The 15,285-nt window shown below is 26.0% G+C and overlaps 1 protein-coding gene across 1 annotated transcript in view; it reads left to right on the top strand.

Moving 5' to 3' along the window:
- Positions 1-6,839, top strand: part of LOC125823082 (fatty acid amide hydrolase-like) — a 339,008-nt gene extending 332,169 nt beyond the window's left edge. Inside the window, exons 10-21 of the mRNA XM_049502504.1 lie at positions 322-397; positions 585-656; positions 740-791; positions 878-949; positions 1,059-1,139; positions 2,247-2,350; positions 2,447-2,539; positions 4,628-4,696; positions 4,812-4,876; positions 6,364-6,425; positions 6,527-6,622; positions 6,726-6,839. Of these exons, the coding sequence (XP_049358461.1) occupies positions 322-397; positions 585-656; positions 740-791; positions 878-949; positions 1,059-1,139; positions 2,247-2,350; positions 2,447-2,539; positions 4,628-4,696; positions 4,812-4,876; positions 6,364-6,425; positions 6,527-6,622; positions 6,726-6,785 (902 nt within the window). The 3' untranslated portion in view covers positions 6,786-6,839. The remainder of the gene's footprint in view (positions 1-321; positions 398-584; positions 657-739; positions 792-877; positions 950-1,058; positions 1,140-2,246; positions 2,351-2,446; positions 2,540-4,627; positions 4,697-4,811; positions 4,877-6,363; positions 6,426-6,526; positions 6,623-6,725) is intronic.
- Positions 6,840-15,285: the final 8,446 nt, after the last annotated feature.

Genomic DNA, 15,285 nt, shown 5'->3' with positions numbered 1-15,285 from the left:
TAAGTGCAAATAAATGAGACAATAGAAATTTAATCTTAATTACATGTTCACTTCATTAATTACATGCTCGCACACGTGAGTCAATTTTGAGCCTATAAACACTCGCAACAATTTCACATGTGTCAACGGAGCAGTAGGCTCTGTAGACGTTTGAAGGAGCGTGTACTTTGGGACGGACAATGTATTTTCTTATTTAGTTGTGTCTGTAATTTTATAATCAAGGATAATATTTTGTAAAGACCTTTTTAATTCATCTTTACTCTTTTAACTTTTTGAGTAATATCAATTAGCTGATTATTATTTTTTTCTGAATAAGTTTAGGTTCTGTAAGAATGCCTGCTGCTCTTTGTGGAGTTGTTGGTTTTAAGCCAAGCTTTGGACGTGTATCACACTCAGGGTATGTATTAATTTTGTTGATACAAAGACTAAAGCTTTCACTGCACTGCACTTGTACAAGTCCAGAACATGATCAAGATTTTGCAACACTCAGTTGACACAATTCCAAGAAATATGTGTAGTTTCTATAAATGACGTCGATTCCCAATATATATTGATTCTTACCTCGACGATATCTTGTTGGTCAGTGTTCTTCCTCTGAATTGGACAGTTGGAATGGTAGGGATACTTGCCGGTACAGTTGAAGATGCACTTCTAGTGTTAGTATTATTTACTAGCTTTAAAGTTAAGTTCATTTAGAATGTACAAAGCTAATCAAATTGTACGTTGACTTAATTTCCAGTTATGCAGCTATCAGTGGCCCCAATTCATCACATCATTCTCAAACCGCTCTCGTAAAAATTATCTCTCTCCTTAAAATTATGTATTTATAACATGTATTTATCATAGATCACAAGGATTTTAAATTTCTTTATAGCAGCCAACACTATGTTTCCCTATGCTCAAGTCACCAAAGCCTATACCTAATATCAGATTAGCCAAATATGGAGAGGTTTGTTTCTTTTTATTAGCCTTGCTAGTTTTTCCTTTTCTATTAGTCATATACATATAATATAAACTTGACTTTTTTGTTTTTGTTTTTCATTGTTTCTTCTGTTTAGTGGTTTAATGACTGCAATGAGGAAATAAGAGTTTGTTGTTCTCGAGCTTTAGAAAAATTGCACGACAACTATGGCTGGGAGGTAATTTAATCATTTCCTAATATTTCTTTTTTCTTGTAGAGAACTCCATCTAGTTAATTCTTCAGTAATTGAAAATGGTTATATGTTTAAACATTGTTTCAAGGCTAAAAAGGTATAATACTACTACTTACTTATCTTACCTCAAAACTAGCGGAGGAGGATGATCTAGAATTTGAAGTTTATGAATATCTCTAATGATTTCAAATGAATATAAATAGATGTTAGAAATGCATTTTTACATGGACATCTGTATATTATGAGTCAATCACCAGAACAAATTGATCCTAGGTATCTCAATCACGTTTGTCTATTTGAAAAAGACATTATATGGTCTTAAACAAGTATATATCTAGAGCCTCATTTGATAGATTTATTCTACACGTACTTCATGTTGTATTCATGTATAGTAGAGAAAACCCTTCCTTGTACAGTTACACTTCACTGCAAGAGAGGCACAATTATACTTATACGGTATATATGTAGATAATATAGTAATAACATGAAGTAAATGTGACAAGTCAATTTATGCAGAGGCCAAATAGTGAGCATCTTCAAAGTGTCAAATGAATACTTAGATATATCAAATGAATTATGCAACATTATTTCGCAGTCACCCTTCGGTCTATATATATAGGTACTCAGATATAAACTAGCTAGGGAGGTATTAGTGCAACACTACATGATACAATATTTATCTTGGTGCAAACAATATTTTTTTGAGCTTCTAAGAAAGCCTATATACAATAGCAAAGTCAATCGATGAAGTTTAATATAGAGTATTGGCCTCTGTAATCAACATTGATCATCCAACACACTTTCTCTTTTTCTCTCTAAAACTGGCCTGAAGTCTCAAACACTTCAATATCATGTGACTTGTTTATGTATTTGTGACACTTAATAATCTAATTAGTCTTTCAACTGGTGTAATTAAAGTTACAAATCTATGTGATTGTACATCTGAAAATGAGGGTGCATGTGATATCCTAGAAAACTAATTACTTCAACGTAACTATAATTTTTTGGAGTTGTGCTAAAGAAGCATCTCATATATATACTTTGAATATTTTTTGTAATCATGTTAACATTCTTGTAATTTATATTTTAAAGACCATAGAAGTTACAATCCCAGAGATAGAGGTAATGCGGTTGGCACATTATGTGTCAATTGGATCTGAATGCACTACTTCAATTGGCCGTGAACTAGAAAAATTGTAAGTTAATTTTCTTTCTTTTTAACACACATTCCGCATATTATATTAGTACTCTTCTGCTAAATGATCATATATTTTGAATATTGACATATATAGGAATAAAGATGAAGTAGGATGGGATGCTAGAGTTGCACTTTCTGTATATGGTTCCTTTAGTAGCCAGGAGTATTTGAATGCTCAAAGAATTAGGTAAGCACAATTTCAGAATACTTACTCTTCTTTCGTAAGTTTTAATTAATTTGTGGCTCTTGGTCTTACATGAGATATATCATTTGACTTTTATTTACATTTAGGTGCTAAGGGAAATGGGAATTTGCATTATCATTATGAGATATTATGATTTTCTTGGTGTAACACTAACTGAAGATCTCGCAAAAAAAGGGGAATTAAACCTTAAAAATGGGTTGATCACCATAGTAACTGAGGAAGGGTATCATATAGACAAAATATACAGGTTGCTTCATCCATCCACCTTTATACAATTAACTTATTACAAAAATATTGGATTTGTCATATCGAATCCTGATGTTAGGCATATTCTTTATCCAGTTTTTTTTTTTGGAGATGTTGGGTAGACGATGCCAATATGGTAGAAAAACGTTGTAATCATCTCGAGTAGTAACAAATTTGGCAAGGGAGTCTACAAATTTATTAACTTCCTTTAAACAACGATTTACCACAATATTAGCCATGTCAACCTTTTGAATACTTTCTTCTACATCTCTTCGCACTTGTTATTCCTCATCAATCTTTTATAGAGTATCTAAACAATCAATAAATAATTCATCTCCAAAATAATAATATTGATAGATATAGCTTTTTTGAATGCACCAGTCCAGTCCAAACATAGAAGCTTCAACTTCTGCTATATTATCGGTCTTCATTACCTCAATTCCAACCTTGTTTGAATCTCTTAAAAACTTCCATCACTGTTAACTTTAATCATCCCATTCTCTGGTTTAATCTTGTATTTAATTAACTATATCACAAATTTACAACCAATTATTATATATGCCAATGAATATTATATTTGGGTAGGCTTAGCTCTATTAAAGGAAAATTTTAATGATCTATAATATTTTGATACTCCATTTCTTTGTAGTACTTAATATTTTCTAATTCCCATATCTACAAGCAACATGGCTTTTCCATATTTTCCAACATACAACTATAAGAATAGTTTGTGAGCCAGATTACATGGTTTCTTCTTTTATTGTTAATTGTGTCAGGATATCCTGTATTGTGTGTTAGAAATTTAAATACCATATGAAACATAAGGGTATCATATGAAATTGTATTGTGTGTTAAATGGCGGGATGAAACATGAAATATAATAACAGTAACGAAATAGACAACTAATAGAATCATAAGCATAACATGAAAGCTGGATTAAAGGATAAAAATTCATTAGGTTGATGTTAACGTTATTGTCTTTCATCAGACATTAGTTCATTATGGGAGCTTATTAATGTAACCAACATAATCCACCATGGAGTCTGACGTTGTATCGATAAGTTAAGTCATCTTATATCTTGTCGAGTGTGTGAAACATACATGCATGACATAATTTTGCTAGCAAAGGTTCCATAATATATACGCCTTATTATTGGTGAACATAGAGGGTATGCCCGACCCAACAATATAATACGGTCCAAATCCTACATCACTTTCAGACAATTTTCTTATGAAATTTATAGGAGTTGATGGAGTTGGTAGTGAGTTTTTATGACGAAACCTCATTGAAATCATACCTATCTCATAATTAATTAAGAAGATTTTCAATAAAATGGGATGCAGGGAAGAAGAAGAATGTTTCCATGCATGCGAAGGAATAGCCTTATGTACCTAATGATGAGTAGCAGGAAGCAATAAATAATTCTTGGTGGAATTAAGAAGAGTAGCTAAAAAATTCACCAGTATGTAGGTGTGAATTAATTCTTGGCGTTGCTACATTAATTAAGGAGAATCTTTAAGTAAAATGTTAGGTTATGTCGTTGTTGATTGAGATTTCTTAGAATATAATATGTGTTCATTTCCAATGGTGCTATTCCAAGGAAATATTTCTAATTATCATGCATGCATGTTCCCAACTAGCTAATCTATCCTATACTCCAAGCTTTTTTGCAAGCAAACATCCTAACAAAAATGTAGTTAGTAAGTATATCATTTTTAGACGAGTTATTTTTATGTTATATAATTTGATCAATATACATGAAATTATTAGGTAAATCAAGTGTTGTCCCTTTTGCTCATTAGTTTTATTTATTTCATCTCCAGAAATCGGCAGCTGCAGTTTCACAAAAGAATATTTAGCATGGCAGATGTCATTGTTACACCAACAACAGGGTACGTATGATGTATGACAGAGCATTTACCAGAATAATAATAATAATAATATTCTTCACAACAAAGGATAAGCTGATTAATCAAATCACAATTTTGCCAAATACTACTTGTGTAGGGTTACTGCTTACACCATAGGGAACGACACTCGCCACACCGGGGAACTCGACTACATAAATGGAGGTATCAACGTCATTTTATTAACATGCATACATCACTGTACTTCAATGACTTTTTTCCTTTTAATTACTCCCTCTCTCCCAAGACACATTTTACATTTCGACACTCAAACAACTCTATCATTCACCATAAATTTTTCATATTTATTGTGACTTATACTATTACGTAGTTTACAAATATATAAATTTGACTAGTTTTCAAAGTTTTAAATTAAATTACATTAATTCGATATTTTAAACCAAAAAAAATTAATATTAAAAAACTATACGAAAAGTACTATAAGTTGCAATTTTTCGCATATATTAGTCAAAAAATTTATAGTGTGACTCTAAAAAAAGAAAACCATGACAATTAAAAGTGGACGAAGGGAGTAATAGTTATCAAGTTGTTTCATCTGTTCCTTTAGGGAATAATTGTCTTTCTCATATTTGTCTTTGCTAGTTTCAATATTAATGAATTCATATTTAAGGCACTGAGTAACTAGTCCCTGTTTGTAGTCTTGTTATAGAAGTCATCAGTTTCCTCATCAAAACTTGGTTCCCTATCTGCCATGGCCTTTCAGGAGCCCTTTTTCTTAGTATCATAGAATTGTTCCTTTTCAACTTTTCTTTTTACAATCAATTTCCCACAATGGGCAGTCCTTTATCATGTGATCAATTTTTTGTTTCAGAGAACTTATGTCTGCCATTTCGAACCTTTATTCCTTCTCATTTACCTTTCTTTAGAAACCACTTTTAAGTTTCTTGTAATGAGTGACATTTCATCATCATCAAGATCAAAATCATCATGAAACCAATCTGTCACGATCCAAAATCTAAGGTCATGATGATACCTACTAACATTCCACCAGTAGGGTAAGACAAACCCATAGCTTGGAACAAGAAGTAACAGGCTAGCACGTGGAAGATATACATAAGGAAAGCAAGGAACAAATATCAAAATAAAAGAAATATATATACATAGATAAAACATCCCCAACACCTAGTATCAGTGAGTAGTCGAGCTACTATTCCAAATAGGAGTACAATATAAATACAAATATACAGAACCGTCTCTGAATACAACATAATTAAAGACTAGTCCATCCAAAACAGAAGGAGAAGGACAACTCCACATACCAAAAGCTCACCCCAACTCTCCGATCTATAGTTACTCCGCACGTGGCCCAAGTCAATGACAAGGACACGTACTATGATCTGCAAGGTGCAGAAGTATATATAGTATGAGTACCAACAAGTGGTACTCAGTCGGACTAAGGGGTTTTAGATCTAGATACTATTGTCCTTGTTTCTTTCATCCTTGTTGAAGTTTTCCATATATGTTTCCAAGTATTCATCCAGTTCATGATTGATAAATCTTTGGTTATTATGATGGCAGTTAATTTTACATCTTTGGTTATTTTGATGGCATGCAGTTAATTTTACATATTTCGTTATTCTGATGGTTGATAAATATTTGGTTATTCTGATGAGAAAACTTGATTATTTCAGCTGCACTAGTTCGATACCAGATAGCAGGAAATTTTCTGGGATTGCCTGCTATTACTATACCCGTATGCATGCTCCCTCTTTTCTTAAAATATATACTAACAGTTTTAATTATATATTCAAAATTCTCAAATTAACAAGTACTACAATTTTATATTTTGGCTAGGTTGGTTATGATAACTCTCATTTGCCTATTGGTCTTCAATTTATTGGAAAGCCATGGGATGAATCCTTATTGATTCATATAGCTTTTTCCATGCAAGTAAGTTATTACTATATTTTATTTATTCTTCTAATTTTGCATAACTACGTCACTCCTTTTTATTTTTGTCATTTATTCATCATATTTATATCTTGTTTTTCAGGCATTATGTATTTCACAATACAAAAATCCAGAGGTTTTCTGGGATCTGTTGGCCAACTAATTGAATTCTGTTAATTTGATTTGCAAGGCATAAAGTTGGGAACTACTTCACTGATATTCAAAAATTAACGTTTTATCTGATAAATACTATGTAGGACGTATGCATCTTAAATAATGAACTGAACTAAACTATCTCTTACCACTTGCCTCTCCCATGGGGTAAAGAGTCAAATTGAATGGGGAATAGACTGGTGGACTCCTTATATGACTTGTGCAATCCTTCCTTGATTCCATGTATCATATCTTTACATCCTATATGCATGCTTTATTTAGTTAAGTATAAGAAGTTGTTTTTCTTCCCCTTTCCAACATTAAAAATGTATTACTCTTTTTATACTTTTTAGCTCTTTTTCTCTTCTTCATTTGTCCCCATGATCCAAAAAGGGAATCATGCTTTTGACCAAACCTCAATTAAAATTATTAGGTGTTTACATACTCAAAATAGGATAAATATTATAAATGATATACATATATTGTTTAGCCTAAAGTTTGTTTAATTAAGTTAATCAGTTAAAATGTTCAGAATAAGACCGCAAGCAACGTAACTAATCCATAGATATAGTGTGAATAAAATGAGAACATAATAATATATATGAATAATAACAATCCAGATAATTAAAGCAAAATAATTGATACAGTAAAAGAGAAAGAGTTTCTTATTGATTCTCCTAGTTTAGGTGATTTAAATTTATGAAGAGCAATGATAAATGATTATGTTTATACAAATTAATCATAATTATGTGTAATCAAGTGAAAGTTTTATAGATACAATCATGAAGAAATGAGAGAGCTTATAGGATATATAAGCATATTTGATGCAGCAATCCGTGCCCATTTGAATCATTATATGACTATGATTGTTGGTGTTAAATGAAATCAAATAGAATTTCTGAGATCTCGCTCTGTCCAATAATAGTTGTCCACTATTAACTTGACACATCCTTTAAGAAATTATAAATAGAAGAGTAATTGTACTATAGCACCCTTTGAATATAATATATACAATGTCTTAAAAAATGTAATATAGAAATGACTATAATTAAGGATAAGGGTAAATTAGGAACTAATGTAAAATTATCCATGGATTTCATAAAGTGGACAAATATTGTTGGACATCTATTTTTAGTATAGTGGACAGTATTGTTGGACGGAGGAAGTAATTAAAATTATGGAATCATTTATTATAAAGAACAAGAAATTTAAGAATTGAAGTTAAAAATTTTACTTCCCAATTGAGATTCAAAAAAACAACTTGAGAATTGTCTAATTCAAAATAAATGCCCACTAGCACGTTATTCAGTTAATTCAATAAAATGAGAATTGACACTCGATTTCATTGTCAGTTTCTTATAATATTTACTAATTTCTGGTACGTGCTTTGCACGTGTGTACTATATACATGTATTTTTAAAATTCTTTAGAATGATTATAATTCTATAAAAATATGTGTGTAACGAGTAATAAAGTTCAATAACAAATAACAATCTATATATATATAATCTATATATATATAATAGGAGAGGTGATAGCGCCTACGTGTCAGCACCACAATTAATCTCTAATTTTCACTTTTAAATAATCAACTAATTAAATAGAATTAATTTAATATTTTAATAAAAGAAAAAAGTTGCTTTTTTAAAAGAAAAGTTACAGTTTTTTTAGCCAATTAAAATTGTTAGTTTTTTTTAAAAGAAAAACGACAGGTTTTTTTAGCCAAACAAATGTAGATAATAATAAATAATAATAATAATAATAATAATAATAATAATAATAATATCTATATATATATATCTTCTATCTATATATAATAGGAGAAGAAAAAAGGACACATGTCAGCACCACAAAATTTAGGATTTTAAATAATAAATAATTAAATATTATATAACTAATTAAATATTCTAAATTTAAAATTTGAAATAAAAACACACATATCAAATAAAGATCATCTATATATATATAATAGGAGAGGCGATAGCGCCTACGTGTCAGCACCACAATTAATCTCTAATTTTCACTTTTAAATAATCAACTAATTAAATAGAATTAATTTAATATTTTAATAAAAGAAAAAAGTTGCTTTTTTAAAAGAAAAGTTACAGTTTTTTTAGCCAATTAAAATTGTTAGTTTTTTTTTAAAGAAAAACGACAGGTTTTTTAGCCAAACAAATGTAGATAATAATAAATAATAATAAATAATAATAATAATAATAATAATAATATCTATATATATATATATATATCTATCTAAATATAATAGGAGAAGAAAAAAGGACACATGTCAGCACCACAAAATTTAGGATTTTAAATAATAAATAATTAAATATTATATAACTAATTAAATATTCTAAATTTAAAATTTGAAATAAAAACACACATATCAAATAAAGATCAATTGGTTATAAAACTCCACTTCAAATCAGTTAAAAAATTCAAAATTCAATTTTTAAAAAAATTCTATCTAGGACAGATTTAATATTTTAAAAAAAAAAAACTAATTTATGCCTTCTTTTTTTTAAATGCATTTATACAAAACACTGATAAAATGTCATCTATTTTTATATAAAAATGCTGACAAATGTCATCACCAAGAAAAAAATATTTTATTTTTAATATCATATAAAGCGGTTTTTTAAAAAACTTTTAAATCTGGTTTTTTTTTTTTTTTTTTAAAAAAAAGTAGTATTGAAAAATAAAACTGAATTTGTTTAGCAGATTTCTAAAAAGTACATAAACGGTTTAAATTCTTAAAAAAAGTTTTAAAAATAAATTTTAAATTTCAAAAGAATTCAAACACACGGTTTGCAAATCTTTCTAATAAATGAGTTTAAAAAAACGGTTACAAAATTGAAACTATTTTTTATATATATACTAATACTGTAATGTTGGCAAACCATTCTTTCAACTTTCTTTGTATCAGTTTTTGTTCTTCTTTTATCTTTGTCTTATTTATATGTATATTCATTGTTCTTCATTTTTGTTAAAAAATTTCAATCTAAATGTTAAATTTTTGATATATTTTTTTTAGTACGTTTGTGTGTCACTTCAAAATGTGACAGGTTAATATTTGGAAGATTCTTGGAGTATAAAATCAACACTAGAGGTAAGTATTTATAATTTTTTATTTTAGAATTTAACAAGTTTGTTCACTGTATTAATTCATATCTCTTTTTTAAATATAGATTTTTAATCTTAGCGCAAGATAAATTAGTCATGATCATAAATTTAATACAAAATTTTAGCATATGTTTTTGTTTGATTATATAAACAATCATGAAATGATCTCAATATTTTGTTGAAGTTATCTAAGATTCTATACTATTTTAGTAGTATAATTCGAGTTTGTTGGTTTGATGCTTAAGTTTTAATTAGTCGAATAATTTAGTGTGTTGATTTTATTTTTGATACTTTCTAATAAGGAAGTAAGAAAATATTTAAAAATTATAAAAAAAATAAAATTAAAAGAGTTACATATTTTTTAAGTAGTATTGTTGTGAAGAGTATGATGTTTAAACATATGTTATATATGTTTGCCTATAAAGTTCGATAAAACTATTATATGTCTTATAGATGGGATATCTTTGATAATTCTATTTGTTTTTATTAGAGCATGTTTGGATAGATTTATAACTTATGGTTTATAAGACAAAAGTCACAAAATATAGTTCGTAAAATCTTATTGCAATAGAAAAATAATTTCCTTATTAAAATTAATTATTTGTAATTTGTAATCATATTAAATTCTTAACTTAAATTTTAAAAATTAATTTTTATTAAAGATTACTTAAATTTATCATGATATAACCATTTAAAAAAATATATAAAATTTATATCTTCTATCTTCTATATATAATAGGACAAGTAAAAAGTGCCACATGTCAGCACCACAAAAATTCTCCATTTAGTTTTAAAAATAAAAATAAAAATTTTAAAATAATTTAAATCTTCATTGGTTAGTAATTTTAAATTTAAGTTTTAGAATTTTGAAAAATCAATATATTTTGAACGGATTATTTTTAAAATTAAAAAGTTAACATAAATAAAATAACTCTTCTTTATTCTTTTTATTCTTTTAGAAATAATTGATTAGATGGCTAATGTTTAAATTTTATTGGACTCTTATATTTATTCTAATTAGAATTAGAGTATTTATTTTTATCCCATATATTTGTGAGTATAAGTGGGTAATGGGGTACCTGTTGTGTAGTTTATTTTTTAAAAATTTTAAAAAAAAAACTGTCAAAAAATTTAAAAACCAAAACTGTCAATTCAAATGTCTTAAAACTGCCACCCACGTTTAAAGCTATATAATATAGCTTTTGATCTTTTTTAGCCGATCTCTCAATAATTGATTTTACTCTCTTTGATTCTCTATTTCCGTATCATTGTCCATTATTGATTCTCTATAAAAATTTAAAAGTCTTCAATTTACAGAAAGAAAAAAAAGTTAAGAAGAAGAAGAATGATTATTTTAATACCAATTTTTTTTATTGAAGATCATATATTTGTTCTCTGTTTTATATTTGTGTTATTACAAAATGAATTTAAAATGTATTTTCAATTGATTCATCCTTCTTCTTTTTTATGTATATGTATTTAGTTGTATCCACATAATAAAAATATAATTTTGATTTCTTTAGGAATGAACTACTTCTAGGACTTCATCACAGATTGAAGAATTCTCCACCATACAGGTAAAACACAAAATTTGGGAGTCTTTATTTTCTTTTTTTTGCTATATCTTCTAAACTATAAATAAAATATAAATTGTGAGGATTTCTATTAGAATTATTACGGAAATTTTTTTTCATTTGAAATCAACTCATGTCGTTAGTAATTTAAGTGCATTGAATAGGTATGAAATTCTATTAACCTTAAACTTTTTTAATTTGTATTTAATTAAATCATCTGAAGAAGAAAATACTTATATTCAATCATTCATTCTTGCTTATGATGATGTTGGAGTCATAAAACAAGAAGAAATATGTAAATTTTTAATTTTGTCATTTATTCAGAAAATTCTAATGGGCTACTAATTATCATTATATTGACCATAGTTGTATGAAAAGTGTTTGATATATAATTTTCATAACAATTCTTATCATTATCAACATTTGAATTTTTATCTTTACAAAAGTTATATAGAAAAAAGAATTTGAAATAAAAAAATCACTCTGTCAAACGATTCCACTTATTAAGGCAAATTCAAAGGTTACATGTTTGATATATAATTTTCATAACAATTCTTATCATTATCAACATTTGAATTTTTATCTTTACAAAAGTTATATAGAAAAAAGAATTTGAAATAAAAAAATCACTTTGTGAAACGATTCCACTTATTAAGGCAAATTCAAAGGTTACATGTGTAATCACATACTAAACACTATTGTGAAAAACAGTTAGAGAAAATATCATGGGGTTATATTTTTGTTTGATTAAAAAAAAGGGCATAAATAGAGCAAATAATTAAATGCTAAATATTATTGTTAATACACTTAGACAATGGAAGAATTCTAACCAATAAAATAGAGAATAACATTAATTTTAAAATTTCACGCTTATGAAAAATATGTATTAATCAATATCTTTTAGTTATATATAATATGAGATGTAAAAATTGTCACATGTCATTATCATAAAAAGTAGTATTTTTCTCATTAGAAATAAAAGTTAATTCAAATTCCATCTATGTGTAAGTAAAAGGAAGAAAATCTAGCATTAAAAGAAAAATTCAATTTAATCTTAAAATATTTAAATATCTTTAAGTCTAATTGTTTGTCTTTAACTTAAAAAAAAAAATCAAATTCAAATTTTAATAGTTTCTATTATTTTTGAAATTTTATTTTTTTTAAATCAAATTTTGGCAACTGTTTTAAATAATGAAATCTAAAAGTATTTTCAATTATAAAAGAAACAGAAGGAAATGTGAGTTATTAGTAGTATTTTTTTAATAGAAGATAAGATAAATTTTAAAATTTATGCATACATGACCAATAAAAAGTTATTAACCCAACCCGCTTCTAAGTAACTTCCCCTTTCCCTCATTCACATTACTCAGAATATTGATATTTTTTTAAAAGTAAATAAATTGAATAATCATTTATTTATGAGTCACAACAACTTTAAGTAAACAAGGGGTTCAAACTTAAAAAAAAAAACAATAAAAATTATTAAATTTTGACAACATATGCTTCATTCTCTATCTAATTTGGATGATATTATATTTCATATAGTGAATGAAATTACATTTGTTGGATTTAAACAATGAGAAGATTTTTACTAAGGAAATAAAAGCATAATAAAAAATAAATAGAATTTTGAAAGTCAAAAACTATATATTTATATACGTAATATTAAAATATGAGTAATAGAAGGATATAAGTGATTATATATATATATATATATATATATATATATATATTTTATTTTAAAAATAAATAAATATGTATGGCATAATGTTAACACAATAACAATAGCCATGAACAACAAAATGAAAAATATATAAATAAAATAATTTCAATGTAAAAGAATAAATATTTAAATTTGATATGAAAAAGTATTCTGAAATATTAAAAAAATAATACTATACGAATAAGATCATGTAATTGGAACTTACTAAATAACGACAAAAATAAAAATAATTAATTGAAAAAATATTCAAGAAACATATTTAAAATAAAAGATTAAATTCAAATTTTCATGTTGATATCTCCGTTTTAAAGACAAAAAATTCTCACTTTGATATGTAAGATAATTAATTTAAATTCAAAATTTAATAATAACATTATTATTTATTTGAACTATAAATGAAAAAGTTGATAAAAATATCATTGTAGAAAAAGAATTAAATAAAGAGGAGAATGATAATGTATAACGAAACCATGCAATAGATAGTATCTAGAATTGAAAATCTAATATAATGAAATAAATTTAGCAACATAATAAAAAATTTAAAAGTACTAAAATTTCATATAGGAATTTTTATAAACTTAATTTAATTAAATATAAAATTTTATGTTAAAAATCAAATGGAAGGAAATTTTTGTATATTATCACATGCATATAATATAAAAAGATAATCCTTACAATTATCGATAGCTTTTTCAAAAGCTTTAAACATTGGAAAAAAAAACATTTCTTCTTATCTTTTGGATACAAAATTCAATTTAACAATATTAATTAATATAATCTTATTTCGATTACTAAAATCCTATATGACAAAACTATTTAAAATATACAATAGAAAATTATTTACAAAAAAAGTGATAGAGATAAAATAAAAATATTTGCACTGTGAATTCGTTGCAAAACTTAAGTAACAAAATGACATAATACAAAAAAAAATGTTATTAATAATTTAGACAATAAAGAATTGCAAGAAATATAATTTTATTTGTACCAACAAACACTTAATTTGCATAAATTAAATTTATTTTTATCGTTATCTTTATATGTGTAAAACTATTTAATGATTCAATTTTTAAGTAAAATGGCCGCGCATCGCGCGGGTATGTATACTAGTATTTAAAAATGAGACAAGAAACACCAAATGAAGAACATATTTTAGTGTTTAAAAGTAATATCTTTTAAACAACGAACTGTACTTAAACTTTTGTTAATAATAGTAAACTTCTAATAAAGTCATAAATAAATAATTTAAGCCCGAATAAAAATACAAACTTACAATAATCAGAAATTCATAGAAAATTAAATTAAAGAAGTCTAATATAGAGAAAATCTAAAACACATAAACATAGAAAAAAAATGCAACATATTCATCCTTACTTTAATGATGATATTATAGATGGAAAAAGAAATACAAAATTAGAAACATAATTTTCTTAGTTATTGTAAGCATTCTTTCATAACTAATCAAAATTAAAGAATCTTCTTTTATCGAATCAAACAAAAATATGAATCAAATACACAATGATGGTATAAATGTGTGGATAGGGGTCTCATGAAATGTAGAAGTTAAATTTATATAGATAAAAATACAGGAATATCAAAAAATATCTTAAAGTTTTAAATTAATTATTTTGAGTTTATGAATATGAAAAACATAAGAGTTATGAATATTAAAAATAGCAATTGAATAGGTAATTAGATATGAATTATAAAAATGAACATTTAAAACAAATAAAAGAGAAAAATAGTAAATAAAATAAGAAAAAATATCAATACAAACAATATTTAAGTGAATAGTACTAAATATTATTGATAGTAAATAAAAAAATATATGAATCACTATAACCATGCTTCAAATACAACTCTTTGACTTTTTCGAGGCATGACATACTATTTACAAGCTTGATTTGAATTTCAAAAAGCACACGTTTTCATGAGGTCAAATACTGTATATTAAGTTATTTAAGTTAACTAAGAGAAGTGAAAAAAGCTTAGTTGATTTTTATTCATAATAAATGTAATATTTTCTCATGATTATTTTTGTTTTTTAAGTTTTGACTTAGTATCTTCTCACTTTTAAAATTTAGTATAAT

The sequence above is a fragment of the Solanum verrucosum genome, unplaced genomic scaffold (genome assembly GCF_900185275.1).
Source record: "Solanum verrucosum unplaced genomic scaffold, falcon-dt-bn FXZP01000301.1, whole genome shotgun sequence".
Lineage (NCBI taxonomy): Eukaryota > Viridiplantae > Streptophyta > Magnoliopsida > Solanales > Solanaceae > Solanum > Solanum verrucosum.
Note: the sequence above shows the minus strand (reverse complement) of the source record. Positions and strands in the feature narration are given on the sequence as shown.